At 40.9% G+C, this 21,560-nt stretch overlaps 1 protein-coding gene across 1 annotated transcript in view; it reads right to left on the bottom strand.

Annotated features, from left to right (window-relative positions):
* Window positions 1–4,155: 4,155 nt before the first annotated feature.
* USP13 (ubiquitin specific peptidase 13) overlaps window positions 4,156–21,560 on the bottom strand; it is a 50,564-nt gene continuing 33,159 nt past the window's right edge. Inside the window, exons 11-21 of the mRNA XM_041405934.1 lie at window positions 19,002–19,127; window positions 16,978–17,131; window positions 15,571–15,745; window positions 15,102–15,190; window positions 14,626–14,748; window positions 13,158–13,184; window positions 12,297–12,440; window positions 11,154–11,320; window positions 10,489–10,651; window positions 8,817–8,901; window positions 4,156–8,196 (exon numbers count right to left, since the gene is read on the bottom strand). Coding sequence (XP_041261868.1) covers window positions 8,103–8,196; window positions 8,817–8,901; window positions 10,489–10,651; window positions 11,154–11,320; window positions 12,297–12,440; window positions 13,158–13,184; window positions 14,626–14,748; window positions 15,102–15,190; window positions 15,571–15,745; window positions 16,978–17,131; window positions 19,002–19,127 — 1,347 coding nt within the window. The 3' untranslated portion in view covers window positions 4,156–8,102. The remainder of the gene's footprint in view (window positions 8,197–8,816; window positions 8,902–10,488; window positions 10,652–11,153; window positions 11,321–12,296; window positions 12,441–13,157; window positions 13,185–14,625; window positions 14,749–15,101; window positions 15,191–15,570; window positions 15,746–16,977; window positions 17,132–19,001; window positions 19,128–21,560) is intronic.

The following is a 21,560-nucleotide window of genomic DNA, read 5'->3' as shown; positions in this document are numbered from 1 at the left end:
CAGTAACCACTATGCAATATTAACCCCCAGCATGCAGCAGTGCTACCTGAGCATGTGTTTAGAGAATGCATGCAGAAGGCTCACTCATAGGGTATTCTTAAACTATTGATTCATATCATCTGTGGAACATTTTACAAGTCCTTTGCATCTGCCAGACCCAAATCTGAGTTGTTCGTATATCTGGAACAGCCTAGACCAAATGCAGAGCCCTTTTAAAATCCCATCCTTAGAATTCACTTTGTGTTGTGGGTTTCATGTTTGCTCCAAATGTTTAATTAATAACAGACATCTGTATATCAGCTTTTGTAGCCATGTTTTAGTACCCCCTCAAGAATTAAAAAGCTACATCAGCACAGCTTTCACAGTGAAGCTGGGTTGTTTGGATTTTCACATTTTCATCTCTAGTCTCAACTCCAGAACAGCCAGGTATCCCAGGAATATCCACAGAGCAGAGACCTCCATGGCAGAAATAACAACTGCTGTCCTCACTGGCACAGCCAGAGCCTGAGGCCTAAATCACTGACTGCTGGAGCCAGTGGGAAATGGAGCAGAGCATAAATTGGTTGTAGATCTCTTTTGCCCAAACATGCATCTGCAAAACGAGACATATTAGTTATTTTCGCATGAATTACCTGCACAGTAGAAAAACATGTGATTTCTGGTCACCAGTGTTGTCAGCTTAGCAGTCTGTACAGTGAATCTGTGTAATAAATGTTAATAATATACCAATTATTCACAAAAATGGTAAGACAAAATGCACTGCACATTGTGAAAAAAAAAAATGGTGGATATGCAATACAGTATTATCTACTATTCAAACCTTACCTAGGCTAGAATCTGATTCCTTCATTATCGTTCTACTGATTTTTGGACTGGTGAAATAAATCAGAGAACAGGAGTGCCATGCATGAAGAGGTCACTGACACTTTGAACAAACGTAGGAAAAATGAAAAACAGGCATGTCAGAGAATCCATGGGAAGTTTCAGAGCCTCAGCCCACAAAGTAACAGGCATTAGGCAAGGTAAAGAGACAGAAGGAATCTAAATTTTCCTAAAATATGCTGTAATTTTACAAATGCTTGCAATATGTGACAACCCATTGAGCAAGCTTGCATGGTCAAGACTTGATGTGCTTTGATCTCTTTTCCCCTTCTACATTTACAGAATGCCATCGACATTGGCTGAACCTTTAATTTAAATAGCCTTTTTAATATCAGTAAGCTATTGTAAATTCAGAAAACTAAAAAAAATTTATAAATATATTTTATATATCAGAGTATAACATATCTAGAGTAAAATAAAACCATATAGTTTTGAGAGGCATTCTGTGTGGCTTCTTCTATATGCTGTAAACTGTTTGAAAACCTTTGCAATCTTGCATCAGTTCTTTTGGCTTTATTTTTAAGCCAACATAGAGGAAGGAAGTGATCCCAGGGTTGGCAGATACTTTCACCTGGGCCATCTGAAGAGCCCTGCTGCTGCACACCCTTGCAGAGTTCCCTGAACTCCTGGTGTCCATGGGGAAGTGCAGGGCAGGGCTGGGCAGCGCTGCCCAGGTGGGAGCTCAGCCCCACACCTGAATGTTTACATTCCCTTACAAAGGCTCACACTGACCCAGGTTCAGAATCTGAATGTAAGAACATACGGGGTACAAGGTCAGTTTCTTACTACAGGTAACTCTGCCTCTGTATGCTTAGTGCATTATCAGCTGTGTATAATATTAAACACAGACCTAGAGTTTACTGATGCTTTAATTTGGTGTTTCCCTGCACTGCTGTTTAAAATAACCTATTTCCTCAAAAAAGAATGATGTGCATACTGGATGTGTTAAATTTATTAAGGTCATAGATGACTATTTGCAAAGCACCACACTTAATGTAGTATTTTTGTACTGTAATGGAAGCATGCCTTCCTTGGGTTCTTTTCCACATATTAAATTGTATTTATTAATTGTATTTATAACTGTGCAATTTTTAAATATGTTTTAAAAATAAACTTTGTCTGTGGCTTCAAATATTTCAAAATCTCTTTTCAACTTGAAAGGGTCAATTACTTAAACTGAAAGGAGGGATCTAAGTCTCCAACTGAAAGGATTTTTTCAGTGAGGTATTCTATCCTATTGTTTACCAATTGAACATGCTTCTTTGGTTAAAGGTTAAGTCCAGAATATGCTTTTGTTCTCATTTTTCCTAAATTCATTGTTTCTCTGAGGCACAGTTATTTTTAGAATTTGTTTTTATTTCAACATGTCAGTCAGTTATACTTACAACTGGAATTTATACCAGCTGAGGCCTGGCCCAAAGGGTTCTGCACATACAGCCCATATGAGGAAAATGGGAAAAAAATAGATAAGGATTTTCCTGAAGACCGTGCAATAATTAAAACAGAAGTAATAATATCAGAAACCAACCTTTATGAAAAGCAAAGCCAACATGCAGTGACTGAAACCACTACTCAAGCAATTTCCCACATACCACCACAGGAGTTGGCTCTCAGCATTTTCCAGTTCTGTCCTTCATGGGATGAGGTGAAAGTGCTGACAAGGCTGATGTCATTCCTACTCTGTGCTTTTGCTGTGAGACATCAACACAAGCACAGACACGAGGGATAAAAATTCCTGTGTGCTGCTGTGGACAGAAAAGCTGACAGCACAGACATGGGAAAAGCAGGACTCTCTCCATGGACATGGGGGCTGCTCCAGGAAAACAAACAGAACACAGCCATGGTTTGCCTGCAGAAGGAAAGTTCTGTCAGAAAAAAACAACTGGGTAAAACCTATGGCTTTAACCAGAACCTTCCACCAAGGAACAATGGGGAACAAAAACCACACTAACCCTTAGGTCAGGACAAAACTAACTGTGAGCTCTTGCCACTGGTGTGTTTTGCTGGGAGATGTTAAAGCTAGTTTAGTTCTTTTTGCTCAAATGCACTGACAAAGCAGCAGGAGGAAAATCCTTTGGTTATGTGCTCCAGATCAGGAGCACAGCACTGCTGTCCTAAAAGACAGTGGGGAAAAAAGCACCAGTAGCAAATCCACGCAAAAAACTGCTCAAAAATCACTGCTAAAGACATCTGAAAACATAATCACCCACTCCAAACAGCTGTCAGCCGTGCAGTAACTGTTTTCAATAATTTTACAGCATTTGTCTTCCACCACGGCTGTCAGTGCTGCCCTTCTTTGGGTTAGGCTTGGACACCTGGGGGACACAAAGGCGCAACTTCCCACGGCAGTGAGGGGGAGCAGAGGGTGGCAACTTGTCAGTTATCCAACACTGCCTCCCACAAACAGTCTGCACAAGCTAGCAGGCACAAATCCTATACAGGAAATCCCTGGAAATTCTGAGCAGAGCTGGTTAGCTTCTACAGGGAGCCACTCTCCCACCTCTTCCAGTTGCCACAAGTGGTGTGAGCAGCGTGGCTTGAGTTGCCATGGTCACAAAGGACATCTGTGATAGAAGAGAAACCAAAACAGATCATTTAGTTTAGACTTCCGAAGCTGAACCATCTCTGTATTTCTTATCACTCAACATGGCACATGTCCTCTAATTCCATGTCAAGAAGTGTCACTGAGCCCAGCAGATTTACCTCTTACCTCTCCTCCAGTTGCTGGTCCTGTGATCCTATAAAAAGTTGTCACCCCTCAGTCTTCTTTTTCAGCCTATTGCATATACCAAAGTCCCAAAAGTCACATTTCTGTGTAAAGTCCTTACACGTGAGGAAAACAGCCTTCTCCTTTACTGAGCAGCAGAAGAAATTTCTGAGTATGAGGAATTATAGGCCATGATAAAGCAGAAATTTGGAGTGAAATGACAGCACTATTCCACACAAACAGTGCCAACTCTTGCAATAAAAGAACACCAACAGGCCTAATAGTTAAAAACAAACAAACCAATCTAACTTAAAACTTGTTTTATAATTTTTGCCATCTTGTATATTCACTCAGGGCTTGGAGATTTTACTTTTTTTTTTTTAATCTACAGAAATGCCAGGAGTCACAAGAAATCAAGACTCTCACGAACCTCTGTTCCCTATGGAGGGTTTTTTTAAGTAAAACACCAAATGTGAACACAAAGAGTCAGAGGCAGAATCAAAACAAATTCTGTCTATTCCTCTTCAGTTCAGACAGGAATAAAGAAGCAAGAATCCACACAGTCACCAGATGTGAGAATATTTCTTTTTAATTTAAAACAGTTGCAACAACGTCATTCACAGCCTTTCTCATCTCAGACAAATACTCTCCAGAAAGATAACAGTGCTTCAAGCAAACAACTCTGAATGGTGCAAAGTAAACCAGCACAGACACTTCCAGGATACAACAGTAAAACCACTGAAGACTGAGTAGAAATCAGACACCAATCTCAGCCATTAAGGTAGGAAGGGTGACAGGGAAAATAATAAAATGTCCAGTTACATATTTTGCATAGACTTCCAATGCATGAGAACAGCAAAGAGGATAAAAATGGCTGCTGCCAGGATGGAGAACAAAAGGAATCAGTTGCAGAGGTTTCTAAAGAAATCTAATGAGCTCTGGATGCATCCACATTCTGAATGTGTTCTGTGACCTGGTGGAGGCTGTCTGAATCAAAGAATTGGGCTGATGTTGGTTTCACTTACACCAAAGTCAGTCAGAGGTAATGGCACTGAACCCAGTGGAGTTACAAGTGACTGGGAGTTCAGAAACATCTACACTTATTTTAAAACTACAGGTCTGAATAAATTAATTTTTATCCTAATTATATTTTATCTAGGAAGATTAAATAGGAGTTTGTGTCTACATGTGTTTTGGAGACAGGAGATTGTGACTCAGAATGAGGAGTCTACTGGATCCAGCATGCTGCTAGGAATGAGAGGAGAAGAGGAAATCAAGGAAAAGTTCTTGAGTTTTTCTTCCTTCCTTTCTCCTAACCTAAATGTATCATACAAAAAAGTAAAAACAAGTCTGAGAAATAAGAGCATTATTTACTGCCAGGTCCTGGCTTGCTGTGATTCTCCGGTCAGATTGTCTCTAACAGCTCACAGTGATTTTTCTCCCTCCATTCTTTTTTGTCAAGAAGCCCCCAGCCCATGGAGCCCCCAGCACCCAGACACAGGGAGTGTGCCCAGGCTGTGCCCTGGCACCATTCAGCACATTCACACTGCAGCAGGCACAGCCTGGCAGATCAGTCATCTCCTCAGTTCAGTCTGTTTGAGTGGGGCTTCTGCAATCCTGGAGTTTAAAAAAACCCAAAACTCACCAAAACTCCTCTCCCCCGCATTAAGCTGAGGAGTCAGGAGTTTACATCCTGATCCTCCAGGTTCTTGATGTTCTTCACACAAAACCCATCACAAAAAGGAGACAAGCAGACACTTTAAAAAGGAGGGAGGCCACTGTTTTGGGAGAGAATAAAGTAATTCCTCAAAAGCCTGATTGAAGAACTTCTAATGTATTTTTAACTGCTAAACTTTAGAAAACCTGAAATCCTTTCCCCTGAACTGCTCCCTGCACTCCTGACTAACTTTGGTTTGGGCAGGCAAAGAGCAAAAGTGATGAACTGAAAAGAACTCCAGGACCTGAGCTGCTCCAATTCACCCAGCACAGCCAGCCAAGGGCCCTCCCCTTCCAACCACATTTCCAGTTTATCACCCTCCAAATGTGCCTCCTGAGACCAGGCAGCTCCACAGCCATCACAGCTCTGGCATGCACCAAACAGTTGGCAAGGTTCCAGCTCCATCCCTGATCCTACAAGACCAGCCATACTTCCAGTTGGGTAATGAACATGTGGGTTACTCAGTCGGCCTTTATTTACCCAAGATTTCTAAATAAAAAGGCAGCAGTCACCAGATCTTGGTGTTTCTAAATAGCCCTTTAAGTTCATGAGGCAAGAGGAAAGCTATTGTGTTGAACTTCTTTGGAATATACATGGGAATTGAAAAAAAAATATTTAAAAATCAAAGGAAGGGGGATAAAAAGGCCTTTTCTCCTTTTTCTACTGCCAGAATGAAGAAACACACATATATACAGAAGTTTTGCTCTTTCACTTTAAATAGAAGATGTATCACTGCATAATTTGCTGATCCCATTTTCAAACCTGTCACTTTCTGGTGAAGTCCTCAAATATCCAAAATCTGGAAGAAGCAAAGAAATTACTGGCAGCTTTTATTTCATCCAGAACTGGTGGCACAATAAGCACAAGGCAGCTGAATGTCACAGAGGCCACTCATTACTGTGCCAGGACACTGCACTAATGTGTCCATAAGAGCTCTAATGCAGGGAGCTCTCCCAGAAATTAGACACCTTTACACTCTGCAAAATTATTGCACTGGAATTTCTCTCACAATCTTTTAAGATAAAAACCTGATTAAAATACCAACAGTGTTTTTTGGCTCTGTGAGTGGCTTTATGACCAGAGCGACAATTGTTTTTCCCCAGACAATGCAAAAACTAAAATTCCCTTCTCACAAACAGATGTTTAATTTGAGTTCTCTTATGCAGTGTGTAGCTGCCTGAATTTTGCTATTAAAACTTGCAGGCACAAACAGCAGAGAAAATGTAATGACACCTCTCTGGCTCGCTTGCACTCTGGAATTTTTTTTTTAAATTTTTTTTTTTTTTGACTGCTGCAATTTATTTTGAGGGCTTGGTAACACTGTACAAGGCAACTCCAGCAACAGCCTCTAAGCAGCATCCAACACTGTGAACCTTTGGGTTTGTTCTTTTTTTGGAATCATGAAAGGTTCACACTCACCATTATAATTTTTCTAGAATGAGTATTTTCAAATATAATTTTAAAACCCACATATGTATTCTCACCTGTGAAAAACACTTAAATAACACCAAAAAAAAAAAAAAAAAAAAAAAAGAAAGAAAAAAAAGACAGGAAAGGCCAGCCCCTGCCTACCCAGGCCATCATCCCTGCCAGAGATATCAGACCCTGTTTAGAACGTGTCTGTTGAAGAGATCAGATTATTGATGCATTTGCAAGTTTAAAGAAAGTGTAAGTATCAGTTCAAGGGGGGGTTTTATTGTGTTTTTTTTCTTCTTGTTTGTTGTTGCTTTTTGGTTTGGTTTTTTAACGGAGGAAGAGAGGGGTAAATCAATAAATCAGAAAATTACTAAGCAATTTCCCTCACTCAGATATGAAAGTCAATGTTTAAGCAATCTTTAGCAGAAAGCAGGATTGAACTGCGAGTACTTTGTAGGGAGTTGATTTCAGATATGAGTGGAATATGAGTGCTCTAGATACAAATTTCCCTGACATAAATATAATGGGACATTAAACCCTTCTTTACCTCCTCCATAAGAAAACAAAATTTAAATAACAGCCTTGCCTTTCCTGAGGGTGTGCATTTAATTTCATAGTCATAAAGTCTACTGCTTTTAGCCATCTGTAATCCTGAATCTGTTGGTAGAACTTAAAAAATAAACATTCAAGTGAAGATGAAGAAACCTATATCTGGAAAAATAAAATTTCTCTTTGGCAAAAAATGAAAAGGGCACTGACAGGAGATTGCTCCTGTCTCCATTAGTCTCTTAGGCTTATGCCTGGAAAAGTCAAATCAAGATACTGTACCAGTGAATTCCAACAGATATAACTCCAACTGACTTTTCTCACTGCACTGAAAATAATCTCTGCAAAAGGACATTCTGCTTTGAAGAACAGCCAGAAACCCCCTCCCTTCAAATGATTTCTCTGCATGATCTGGACTCTGGATGAAAACACAGGCTCCCAGTCACCAAAGACACAAATATTTGTTTGTGGTCTTCAAAGGACGCATGGGCAGGACAGGCAGGAGCTGGGCTGAACTGTTTTTGCTCAACACTGAAGCTTCCATATTCTCCACACACTAGCTGCAAACTCCACCAGAAATCCACATGGCCTGTAAGGTGTATAAATTTAAAACAATGTCCTATACAGCACCTAATAGAAATCTTCCGTCTAACACTTAAGGCGGCATCAAATGATTGTTTTTAAATACACTATAAACATCCCATGGTTTCCTTTGCTTTTTGGCAGTCCAAGGGTTAAGGGGTCTTTTGTTGGTTTTAGATTTTTATTGTACGCTTTTTTTGGGCAGGTTAAAAAGGCTTATGGCTTCTTAAGGCCAGGTGATAGATTTGAGGCCTAACTTGGTATCCTGTGGTAAAAATAAATGTAGCCCAGGTCTTTGGGAGGTCGTTCTGAGGCACAGACTCTAAGGTCGTTGTAGATCACCCATCTGAAAGGAAAACAAGATTGATTACATTCCATGAGTATAAAAATCACCACAGGTTTATCAGGGACCTCTCAGACCCAAACCTCAAAGAGTTTAAAATCTAAAATTAGGCATTGCAATGAGAATGAAGGATCAGAGAAGCAACCAAACCAGCTGCCAGAGTCAGGAACTGAAAGGGAGGAGGGATGTGTCATTGCAGCTCAAATGAAGGAAAATCAGGGATTCCCAATGTCAAATAATGGGAGCATACCAGAATCAGAGCCAAGATCAGCACCACAGTACCAGCAGCACTGGTATCAGCCCATGGCTCCATGGCTTTCTATTGATGGGCAGCAAAAGGAAGTTGGGAAGAGCTCAGATAAACCCAGCCAGATACAGAACCAGAGCCCCAAACTGAACAGAGATTTGGAATGGCAAGCACAGGAGAGCCTATGGAACATTTCACCACAGACTTCACTGGGATCAGAACTGACTCATCACATCTATGACAATTTTCTTTTTTTTGATGGGAAACCTACAGATGGTAACAGCCTGTGTTGTCTGCCATGAGCATGCCCTGCTCTGTACAGATGCTTCAAGTCAAACATTTGCTCATCCCATGTGTCTCTCCCAGCTGCACTCACCTTCCTTCCTTTCTGAGGTGACAAACGTAGTGGCCACTCATTGTGGATGTTCCCATGTGGCTGATGAACCCAAACAGCTCATACCCTGTTTTAAGAAATACAAATGGCACCCTGAGTCTTTCACTGCTACCACTGCAATATGACTCCAGGGGAAATCTTCTTTCTAGTACTGGAGAAGCAGCTAAGCACTCCCAAAACAGACCCTGCATCCCCAAATTCAGTTTCTGTTAACACTGCAGCATGTTCCCAACTTAACTCGTGGCTCAGATTCACTGTCAAACATCAAACCAATCCAAATCAAACTCACAGAGACCTGTGCACATACAGCAGGGCTGTGATCACAGCCCCTACTAGGAAAGAAAACAGCAGATTCATTCCCAGTTCACAGAAAGAACCACAGAAAGTGCCAAACAGGGAGTTCATTCTGCACACAAATTAGCTGTGTCTACACATGTGATCACAGATCTCTTATATATCAAAAAACACAGAAGTCTCTATTTCATAGCATAGAAGAGAGGACAGCAAAGAAACTCTTCCTTTAACATAAGGACAATTTTTATGCTTGAAGTCTCTGGAGAGCTCAGCACTGGCTCTTGATCCCCACCCATTCATGCCATTCATCTGAATTACCACTAAAACTAAAAGGGCACCTTTTTTCAGGATATTGCATAAGGATATGGGCCTGGATTTTACTGGGGAGGGCTTTCTGGAGCTATTTCACAGAATCATGTTTGTTATCAGGATTTCAGGCACTTACTAAAGGGTCTCAGTCTATAAAGGCTAAGTACCAGAAAAAATAATTATTCAAGTTTGGGGATTTTTTTTTAACTTAGCAATAATCAATATTTCTCATGTCTCCAAAAGACTTAAGGTTGATATTTATAATCTTAATATAACAGTAGCAACCACAGACACAAAACACAAATTGTCTGGTAATTTTTTTTTCTAGACCTTTACATTCAAGATCAGAGGTAGAAGTTTAGAACATACTACAGTTATTAAAACTCATCACTAAAGACCCTTCAAAAAACTTTCTGTGACATCCTTAGCACCACCACTGAGCTTTTGTACTCCAGTGCTGTGACACCTCCAGGAGGTTCTTCTCAACTTTGCCTGCTGTACATTAGCCCCATCTTGTGGTTTATTTAGCAGCAGTGTGACAGAGAATCTCAACCAAAAGAAAACAAAACATGCAGGACACCAACTATACTTGTGGTATTGTGAATAAGGAACTTGGTTGAAGGGATTATCAAACTGCCCAGCAGACCACAGGAGGACAGAAACTCAAGTGGTCTGTAGCAGCAGTGTTGTCTTTAGGATGCTCAGCCTCTGAATATTCAAACGTTCTAGCTTTTCTTTGTCTTTTTATCTTATAGCAACAGAACAAAAGGTAAACCTAGGCCAGGAGAGACTTGTGTGCTGTGGTAGCAAGAAACTTAGAGCTTGGATTATTCAGTGAGTCCAAGCAGACAGTTTTCTGAGCAAACACAGCCCAGAGAACTCAGTGGCCCTAGAGCTGTATTCAGCCTGAGAAACAAAACTGCAAGTAAATTGTCTGGATCATGTCCAAAGAACCCACAATAACTACTTTCAAAACAGAAAGGAGCTCTATGAACAGGGTGGGTGTGACACAACAGAATGACAGCCAGGTCTAAGCTGAAGTAGAACTTACTTCCAGGGCCATCTTTGATCCTGGGTCCCTCTGACCCTGTCTCTGCAAGGATATTGGCATTAGCATTGTTCTCCATATCCATCGTGTCCAGAGCAGGGTCACTTTCTTCCTCAGGGTCAGGGTGGCTGAAGATCCACTCCAGTGCACGCTCCAAGTTGTTGTTCTGCCAGTCAAACAATCAAAAGAGCAGCCTTTAATACTCTCTAACTTCACACTGCCACTCATCAGCCTTTGAACAGAGTAAGGGTCATGTTTACAGCACTTAAAAATTCTAAGATACCTCTACCTCCCTGGAAAATAGTATTCAGCAAGCACTCTGCAAAACCTTGACATATGGAAAAGAAAAAATCCCACAAGTAAGACCCACTGCCCCAGGCTCTTATCTTGCAGACACACAGTCTCCAGGCATCCAGGTTATTTTTCAACAGGTCGTAAAACCAGGTAAGTTTTCCTTACTGCCTCACTTTACCACTGAAAGTGAAACACACAAAGCACTTTCCCCACTCCAGAGAAGACAGGCATCCCACACTTTGCCAGGATAGTTCCAGGCTCACCATCCACTAACTGGATTTTTGCACACATTTCAAAGGCATCTGAGCATCCACAAGCACAAAGCACAGAACATGAAACAAAACCCCAGTGCTACCAATAACCCATGAACTCACTGTTGCCTTCAGTGCCTGAATTGCCAGATTCCTTTGGAATCCCATGGAAATGATAATTGCAACCATCTCTTCAGGAGGCTGGTTATCTAACCCTACAGCTCCTAAAGCAGCTGCCCCACTGGAAGCAACTTCTCCAAATGCAGGTATGACCAATGGCTCAGCGAAGTCTGGAACAAACAAACATTCATCAGTTCCTTCTTTTGCCTCACTTAACTGGAAAGTCAACAACAAACACAAACAAACAACACACAGGACCTCAAAAGCAGTCCTGAAATCAATGTAAGTTCATTTCACTGGCATCTAAATTCAGACTTAGATGTGTGGAAAGCCTTAAAAACAACAAAATGAATGTGCACTTTACAAATTATCTAGGTGCACGTGCTCATACTGAGCAGCCTGGAATAACTCAGCACATTGCAGAAGTGAAACAACTGCAGGAAAGCAGCAAAGATTGGTATGGAAGCAATGATGGCATCAGGATAATAGACAACCCAGTGCACAGATGTAAAATGAACTGATTCCGTATCTGAAAATGTCTGCTAAGCCCCAAGTGAAACTCATTCCCCATTTACACAAGCAACACAAAAGCTCATGGTGAAGCGTGAACTCAACCAAATCTGGGGTTTCCTGGCAAGGGAGTGCTCAGGTGCACTCAGTGCTGAATCATGAGTCCAAACTTTGCACAGATGAAACACAGGAAGTGGAGAACATCTAGCAGCCCTGTCCATCACTAGACAGCCCAAGTATGGCATGAATGCTCCAGCCTGAGCTAGAGAAGGCTGATATGGAAGGAAAGCATCCAGACCACAGGATTCTTTGTACTTACACTTGGTCACAAGTCAGCTTCCCCCTTAGCAGCACGGACCTAGCCAAAGGGTGGAAACAGAGCTGGCCCACACCAGTGGTGAGGACAGGACTTCTGGTGTAGCTTAGTTTGTTGTCTTCTTCTAGGCAGAGGACACCACATAATGGTCAAGATCTGCACATCCCAGGAGCAGCTTAGGAAAATTCACTCACACCTCCAGGTTTCCCAGGTGGGGAAGGGGGGGTCGTTGTTTCTCTGTCACACATTATAAAATTTCTACTGACTGCCAAAATCCACAACCAGGAGCTGAGTTTAACTTACACCCTCCAGTCACTGACCTGGTTCTTCCATGTGTGCAATGATCCAGTTGAAAGCAACTTCAGCACCCAGGTTGCCTGTATAGTACACAGCCTTCCGACATGCTTCCAAAGGAAAGCCCATCTCTGCCAGCTGCATAACTGAAGACTCATCAATATCTAGGGCTGCAAGAAAGGACCTTCTAAAATATAAAAGTCTCATTTCATCCATTGCATAATATTTCTTGTTGTTACTCACGGTGCCATATATTACAGTACATATTGCTTGGGTTTGGTTTAGTACTTCAGTAAACCCACAGCCATCAGAAAACAGCCTTGTACAAGGCATTACAGTACTTGTGGACTTACTGATTATCTTTTCTCTCAGCAGGGACACAGATCCCCACGTAGATCACTAAATCTTGATGAATTCCTACAGGACTTTATTTATTTTAAAATACCTCAGTACTGGATTTTAAGGGATAAGGAAGTCAGGTGCTGAGCTCAGCTAGAGACGGCAGCCAAAACCAAGCACCTCTCAAAGGCAGGATCTTGCAGGTTAGAGAAATAACAGCTGCCAGATCTGGCAGCCTCTGGATCACAGGGTCAGACAGCTTTATGTGAGATCAGAGTGCAGAGGGAGCCAGGATGGAGTGGCTGTGCCCCCCAGGACTGCAAGATCCTCTTGAGGGGCAGCAGGCAGAGGAGCAGCTCATATTCTGGCTATACTAACCTCAAAGAGAGTACTGCACACATGGAAGTAAACACTCAACAAGCACAGAAATCAGCTTTTATTTGGAAGCATGCAGGGCAAGGCTTCATGCATCTCTATGAGGAGAGAGAAGCCATCAGCTGAGCAAAAGCATAACAATTTTTTAAGCAGTAGAAAAATGAGATACGTACACTCCACGAAATTGTTCGTCATGTGATCTGAAAATTAACAATGGAAAAAAAACAGGGAAAAGGCTAAGTAGATATGGGTAAAACAATTCCATATTTTTAAACTCATAGAAATATTTGACCTCATGGAGACAGGGCAGTTTCATCCTTACTTCCCTGATGTTTCTGCCATGGATTAGAGCAGGGATATTTCTGCTCAGTAATGGTTCTCCCTAACTCAGTTCAGAGAAAAGTGTCACTGATACCATAAACCAGTAGGAAATAAAGCTGATGGCTGACCTAAGCAAGAATCTTAAAAATAAAGTACCACCACCCATGCATTTACACTAAAACTAGGTCAGTCCATTCAGCAAGAGGGTAAGAAGGTACAGGCCTTTGTGAGGAACTTACATAGACAAGGGATGGAATTAAAACCTTTAGAGAAATGATATTTGTCATATCCTTGCTTTGCACACAATTTCAGGTACTAGCTTTCCATCACATACATACAGCAGGGTATTCTGCCACCATTATTATAAATATGCAAGCAAATGGGGGCACTCATGTCATGAGAGCAGCTGCATTACTGGCTTTGTATTCATTACTGAGGCACTCAAACTTCACTCATCTGGGGGAAAGTGTAGCCACCTGAGTCTAAGGTCACACCATAAAAACATGATTTTACTTGCTATAAACCATCTTCTTCTCCAGGGAAACCCAGGGAATAAAGAAGGAGGATATTTAATATTCTTGTTTCTGAACTTCAGCATAAAAGAAAGAGTATTTATAAAAAAAAAAAAATAAAAACAGCATAGCATTTGAATCACTCCTCTTTCTTTCTTCTCCATAAACATTATAGTCAGCTGTTTGCCATCTTCTCCTTGAGACAGAGCTTTTTTTAATGGCAGCCCATATACATCCACAAAAGAGGATTGTGCATGCAGGAACAGCTGCTAGGGCCTAACAATTCTTGTATTTTTAAAATGAATAAAATTTAGAGTCTTAGCCTATGCCTGGAAAGCTGTTCTCTTAAACTGTAGCTCTTTGTGTATTAATTATTGTTGTACTGTGCACCTGGGAAGTGCACAGTGACTTTACTCCAAGGGAGTCATGGGCATGCACTGAAGGATCTCTGGAGAGAGTCAAGGACAGCAACATCAATTATCAAACCTTCTAGGGAAAGGAGTTCCTACCCATGGCAAGGGGGTTGGAACTAGATGATCTTTAAGACCCCTTCCAACCCAAAAAGCTCTGATTCTATAATAAATTCCCAAAACAGAAAGTCTGGAAGAACTAGGGTTGTCCAGTAGGGAGGAAAAAAAAGGCTATGGGGTGCTGTAACAGTCTTCAGTTACAGAAGTAATTTGTAATTACAAATTAAAAATTTGTAATTTGTAATTTTTTGTCCATAGTTACAAACGGTGAAGATTAAAGAGAATCCCTGTGTGCTAGAAGGTAAGGGGAATATAGGGGAGAATAAGTCAGTGAATACCTTTTGGGTCATCAGGAATGACAATGGGAGGAGCAATGTCTGGGAGTTCCTCTTCTCCTGGCTGGAGCCCCCTGGCCCGAAGGTGACTGATATCCAGGAAATCTGGCATGTCAATGGAAACATCTACAAGAGCAGAGAAATGGGCTAAGCTTCTGCAGCCAGAAAAACAACCTTATGGTGCAATCTACCCCTTCACAGAGGGAACTCTGGTACTCAAGGTACAGGAGCAGCCAGGATTCTTCTGAAAAAGCTCTGAGAAATTTGGAATGCCAAAGCACAATTTAAATAGCTCAGATTACATGGAACTGTGTTTTAACTCCACTGACCTGATGGATTGATTAAATTTGTTGTAAAAGGGAAAAAGATTCAATTAGGATCTTCACAGTATAAACTTAAGACTTGAGTCAGGTCCTCACTATAGTGTGCACGTGCTATTCATTATCTGGGAGAGAAAAGTAAATAAAACAAGCACGTACCAAGCTTTTTGGGTATCCAGTCAAGGCCAAAGGTGAATTTCTTTATCTGCACCACTAAGTACTCAGGAAAGGAAGCAAAACGGGAAGTTCTGGGAAGGACAAGAAACACAATTCACTGAAATCAGGCAACAGAATCCCCAGCAGCACAGATCCCAGTACCTCATGCACACTGAGATGAGCTACTGCTGCTTGATACCAAGGATCCAACCCTACAAGCATTCGCAGTTCAAGTCCTCAACAACCAGACTGCATCACTTCTTGGAGTCTGACCATTGAGAACAATTCATTTCCTGCTCAGTTCATCATTACAAGTCTTGCAAGACTTGATCTGCACATCACACTGATGAGCCCCAACACTAATGTGATGCCAGAGCTCACTGTGCATTTGTGTGTTTCTCCTTACACCATGTCCAGGTAGCAAGAAAAGCACAGAGCACAGTTTTTAACAGGCAGCCAGACACACACTTACTTAACTCCTGCAGATTTTGCTTGAAGGGCACTGCTCCAGAAATCCTCTACGTTGCTTGGTTCAGAAAAGGCCTGCAGACAAGCACTAAATGGGATCTTGGCACGGACCAGCTCTGGCAGAGGTCTCCTTGCAGCTTCTGCTTCTCTCCTCTTCAGTTCATAGGCAATTAATTCATCTGAGAAATACACACAACACTAGAAGCTAATGAACATTGACATGGTTATGTGTTCCTCATCAGGCTTATTTTTGCGAGTTTTAGAAATGCAAAAACCTACTTAGCAATAAAAGTTTTACATACTTTGAACTAGACATCAAATCTTTCTGTCTGCATTGGGGTCAGGGACTACACTTACAGCCACGTCTCTAAGGTTCTGTTCATGGTGAAAACACAGAACTGGAAATACCAGGATACAGGCAATGAAAACTTTGCCATGACAGCCAAAATCCTGTGTGAACAGTAATGCCACACACCCACTTTATCAGAGCTCAATCTGAGTTGGAAAGTTATTGTTGTCTATCTGTGTCATCTGGCTTTTTAGACAGGCCAGGATTATGTACGATCTAGAAAAAGTCTTGACACGGTAAGCTGAGCAGTGCCATATGGTAAATCCACAAACTAATGTCTCCTGAGTCATAACTTGGAAATAACATGTTCTTTTATAAGCAACAGAGTCATCACTGAAACTGATGAACAAAGAATGAAAAGTTCTCCTAAACTTCGTGTCCGGTGCAAGGAGTTCTAGGCTCGGTAAAAAGTAGGTAGAATTCTCTGCCTTGTGGTATTTCATAGGATCTCATCAAACAATCAAAATAGATCCTGGTTTTAAAATATTTTAAATGTTCAGATTATGTAGGAAATCAGAGGCACATCTCTCTTCATGTTCCTGTCATACATTTATTATCTTATTCTCTTCACCACTGACTGCAGATGCAACCACAACTTGCAGTGTCTTCCTCCTGCTCTCAAGTGTTCAAGCCTCCTTGGCCATTTTCTCCTTTAAAAACAAGGGTGCTTTTCACAGGCATGAGAAAAAAACACTCCTACTTATTAAATCAACATCCAACACTTCATCCTCCTTCTCTCCTCCCCTAAAGCCCAGAACATCCAAACTGTGTATTTTAGATTTATAGATTACAAACTACCTTATGCTCCTATTCTCTGTTACCATATTAGATCTTATAAAACGCTGCTAAAGAACAGAAAGCAGATTAGGGTTTTTGATTTTTCTTTGTGAGTGTGTGTTTTTAAAAGCTATTCATTAGCTGGTATGTTCAGTTCATTTTTATAATGAAGATGTTTTCACAAACTGCTTCACTGTCCAGGAGGAAGGAGATTCAGCGCTGGTGGGGATCTCTGGGCACAGTGTGGCACATCCCTGGGTCAAGCAGAGCAGTTTGCCCCTTTACCTTTGTTTGTTGCTGCCTCCATGGCCACAGGGAGCTGCATGATGTAGTCCACCCTCTCCGCGTAGCGCACCTTCCTGGACTGGCAGCACTGCGTGCGCTCCTCCACCAGGAACCGGAACACGTCGCTGGGATTCTCCGAACCCACGGGGTTCCTCTGAAAGGAACAGCACACCAAAGCACTTCTGGGGCTGTTGCAACCCTGGGTGCTGAGAATTTCAGACTTTCTGTGCTGACAGACACTGACCCCCAAGAGAACACTGCATTTGACCTGAAGCCGTAGAGAAAGCTTCCAAATTGAATGACAGAGCTGAGATTATGAGTGTGTGGTTTGGACAGAAGTGTGAAATATCACTAAGCAGAAAACCTAGAGTATAAGGTTCTAGAATGTAGTAATATATATAAAGCAAAATGATAGTTTTATAGCAGAAGGTAGTCCTTCTCTACCTTCTTCTTCACCTTCTTCTTCATAGATTAAAGTAGTATTGTGTAATTAGATAAAAAAGCCCACGTTGCGGAGCACGAGTAGTTAGTTATTAGCTTAAAAGTAAAAATAATTGAGGTGTCATTTCTTAATTAGACAGCTTACCCTTAAAAAGCCTTGTAGAGAAAAAGATATAACTTCATTTTTGCCTTGTTAGAGAGAAGTACTGTAAAATTCATAACTTGTAAGACTATAATATAGATAAGGACTAATAAACATCCAAGTCCAGACAAGATATACCATCTCATGATTTAATTCCAATCTTAGCAGAGATAAGAAGCAAAAGAATCTACATGTGGTGATCACTAAAATGACCAGAAAACCCAAAGGCTGCTGTTAATTTTAAGGCAAGCACAAAGACACTGATCAGGCAGCTCAGCTCACACTGGATTGCGTGCAGAGCTCTGGCCCCTACAGAGAAAACCAACAAAATCCACAATTTCTGCACTCACAGCAGCATCTTTCTACACATAGAACTTGCAGGACATGTTCCTGAGAACATACAACATCCTGACTGAGTCAAGGTGAATAGAAGGTAGGAAGGTGGCATGTTACAGTAAAGACAGAAAGCTCAGATAAATAACATGGAGCATCCTCTCAGCAAATAGAATTGCTCCTACCACTCTGAATATGCACTGAAACAGAACAAGCAACTTGTAGTTGATTATCCAGATGGGAATGTCATGCAAATAATATACCTCCTCTTTGCTGTTCATGTTAATGCCTGTTATCAGACAAGAAACAGAAAAGTCTCTTCTAACCACCCTATAATCAGTACAGGCATTTAGGGATGTGGAACATTATGCATACAAATGTGAGTAACTTCATCCAGAGACTGAACACATGAATAAATAGACTTGATTCTTGGGGAAAATGGGAAAACGAGGGAGGAAGAGTAGACAAGAAATGCTTTACATCAAAACTGCATGTATTTGTAAATTCCTTTTCAGAAAGACAGCATTAAAATTCACAGTATGATTCCTTTACACACAGCACTGAGCTGGAGCTTGGTGGAACTAAAGCTTTATACAGAAATATTCCACTGACAAACAGCCACTCTGCTTTCACCAGGGGAATCCTTTCTCCCATGATTCAATAACATACAGCTGGGATTTGTAAAACAGCTGGACAGGGTAATTAATTTGCTCCCAACAATTATATGAAATTGGAACAATAACAATAATAATCATAATACCCAATTCATTGATATTCCATGGCACACTTCAATATGGTAAACAGGAACAGCAATTTAAAAGGTCACATATGTTTATGAATCTTATAGCCTGTACAGTGAAGCTTGACCTCTTTATGTTTGTTAGCAGCACTACTGGCCCTGTTCATGGTCATGCAAGAATCTGAAGTAAAGAAGAGGAAGAATTAAGGAAGCAAATGTTTCTAAAACAAAATACATTGTAATTAGTCCCACCTCCTACATATCTAAGGCTAAAAATAATATAACTAAAATACGAGCCACTCATGTAACAGTTTTGCCTTCATTGTCTAATGTAACCAGAAAAAGAAGCAGCAATTCAAGTTTTCTCACCTCTACTAGATTTATAAGATGTAGGAAAAATTCCTGTGCATCTTGTTGTCTATTAGAGGAAAATTCTGGGTGGCCTTTACTTATAAAAGCCTTGAACATTCGAGGAGATATTCCATTGTGTTGAGGCTAAATGAAAGAGAGAAAAAACATTTAAAAAGGGATTTTTATTCAATCATGAACCAATTATCTCAAAGTTACTCCACTAAATGTATCCATGGTCCATTTCTGGCACTGGAGGAATGATAGCTTCCATTTCACCTATTTTTCCATTTTAATAAACATGGGAAGGGTCCTGAAACAAGATTTGGGGGGATTTAGAATATGTTTTATGGCTTAGTTCCTGCAAAACTCACTTTACCTGTCCTTTGGCAACTGGCGTTTTAAAGAGATTACTGGAGGTTTTCAAAGGTTAGTAGTTTTCAGAAAGGCTGAAAGCCTACACTGTTATGTAACATTTGATATTGCTTTCAGAACCCTGTGCCAGAGCATTGAAGCACTTTGGTGTACCAGCTGGCAGCTTTCCTCAGGACAAAACCTTTCCAGAGAGCTGTGCAGAACCAAGCAGAGAACATCTAATGTGTGCAGCATGCATTCCCAGGTGAGTTGTTAAGAGCAGACATGAATTTGCAATTTGCAGGTGTTGGTCATGTTGAAAAATCATAACTTACTGCCTTTGGCCATTCAGTTACATCAGGAGCAAACTGCCCTAGATTAGAAAATCTCTGGCTTCCAAGACAGTCCTGGTTTTGACTTTCTAATCCTTTGTACCACTTTAAGAACCTCTCCAACCACTCCAGATCCTCAAGACAACACTGGCTGTTATGCCTTTCAAGAAACATTTTTGAAGGGGTCAGAATCTATTACTCAGATTTGCCCTCACCATCCATGAAACCAAATAATTTTCTGGACAATCCAAGCAAAAGTATAACCTTTAGGAGCTCTCAGAGGCGTTAAAAACTCAGTCAATTTCATTCCTTACTACATTTGCACTGTCATAGGAATATAAAAATAGAAAAAGCAGCATGAAATGAAGGCTATATAAAAGAAGAGAAATTTTTTTCTTTGTTTTACCAGGGTGCAGTATTCCTAGACCCACTGAAATCAGAAGCAGGTTCTCATTTTTAAATGTTTTTTTTCAATTCTTGGCAGTGCACCACCAACCACATCAGGCCAAGATGATCCTTAAAGGCTCCCATCAAGAGACAGAGTCTCTGTATTGCTTGGACAGAGAGATGTTGTGGGGATTTCTGCATCCTGGGTAATGCATTGCTTCAGTGTCCTCAACTGCCTTTCATCAAAACTAGGACTGGGGAGAGAAGTGCACAAAGCAACTCCCATTGCAACATCCCAGGCTTCTTCCTATGCCAGAAGCAGGAATGTGGCACACTGCTGTATAACGCTGTATAATGCAGTGAGTTTGGAATCAAGCCTTGTTTCCATCTATACACTTTGTACCCAGCCACTTGAGCAGGAAGAGGAGCATGCCATGTGTGACAGACTGCAAAAAAAAGGATTGTATCTTGCAATCTCACCTCAAGGACAATAAAAAGGGGGTTAAAAAAAAAAAACCCAGAAGAAATGTTAAAGCTCAAAGCAGAAAATCAAGCCCTGGCTGATGACCCTTTAGGTATCCAGCCTCTTTTTAATCCTAAAGTGGGTCCAAGGAAAATGCTGCCATTTCCAGGCTAAACTTCTGTGGTGAAAAATTTCAACTCCACAGCACCACGAATATTTACTGAATACCTGGCATACTTTCCCCATCAACAATTGCAAAACAGTTTAGCTAAATATAGATTGTGCTGGACCACTGCAAATCTCGTATGAATGCTTTTACAGGCAACAGCTCCTCAAAACTTTGGATGCATTCCAAAGGCTCAGAAAGATTGAGAACTTCTTTGCATGTAGAAGAGGAAAAAAAGTAAAGGAATAAAAATTAAATGAATAATTGATATTATAGACACAAAGCAGAAGCACTGAAAAACATTTAAGGCCTAAAATGCTAAGCAAACAAAAGAAAAAGAAGCATCCTCAACCTGAAAAAAACCTATAGATTTGCATTCCAAGAGTGAAGGAATAGAGAAAATATCTATATCTGACATTTTCTGTAAATAAATCATCAATACAACAAGCAAAAAAAAACTGCAAAAGCTGTTTCAAATCCTAATATATGCTCTGAATTGCTTGATAAGGATGCTTCATGCATGTAACTTCAGCTTCATTAAACTGAACTAATGAACACAAATGCTGTTAAATGTCAGTAGATGCCTAGTACAACCTGACAGAGTTTTATCCCATCTGTCATTAAAGAGGTCTCAATATCTCATCTAACAGTGGCTGCTGAGCTAAACATGGAGATGCAGCTTTATTCCAAGGATTCAGATCCCTGAACTTCCAGCACAGTATTTTCCAGTCACATTCCTGTTTAGGAAAGCAGGTCAGTCAGTACCCATAGCTCAATGTATGGAGTTTGCTGAAATCTGTCCCACTATTCCTTTGCCCCAGTGCTGATGAGCCTTGAACTTTATTTAATGGGAACAAGTAGGATTCATTTGCTGTTCC

Source organism: Onychostruthus taczanowskii, unplaced genomic scaffold (genome assembly GCF_017590055.1).
Source record: "Onychostruthus taczanowskii isolate IOZ18803 unplaced genomic scaffold, ASM1759005v1 scaffold24, whole genome shotgun sequence".
Classification (NCBI taxonomy): Eukaryota; Metazoa; Chordata; class Aves; order Passeriformes; family Passeridae; genus Onychostruthus; species Onychostruthus taczanowskii.
This window is presented reverse-complemented; position numbering and strand designations above follow the sequence as displayed.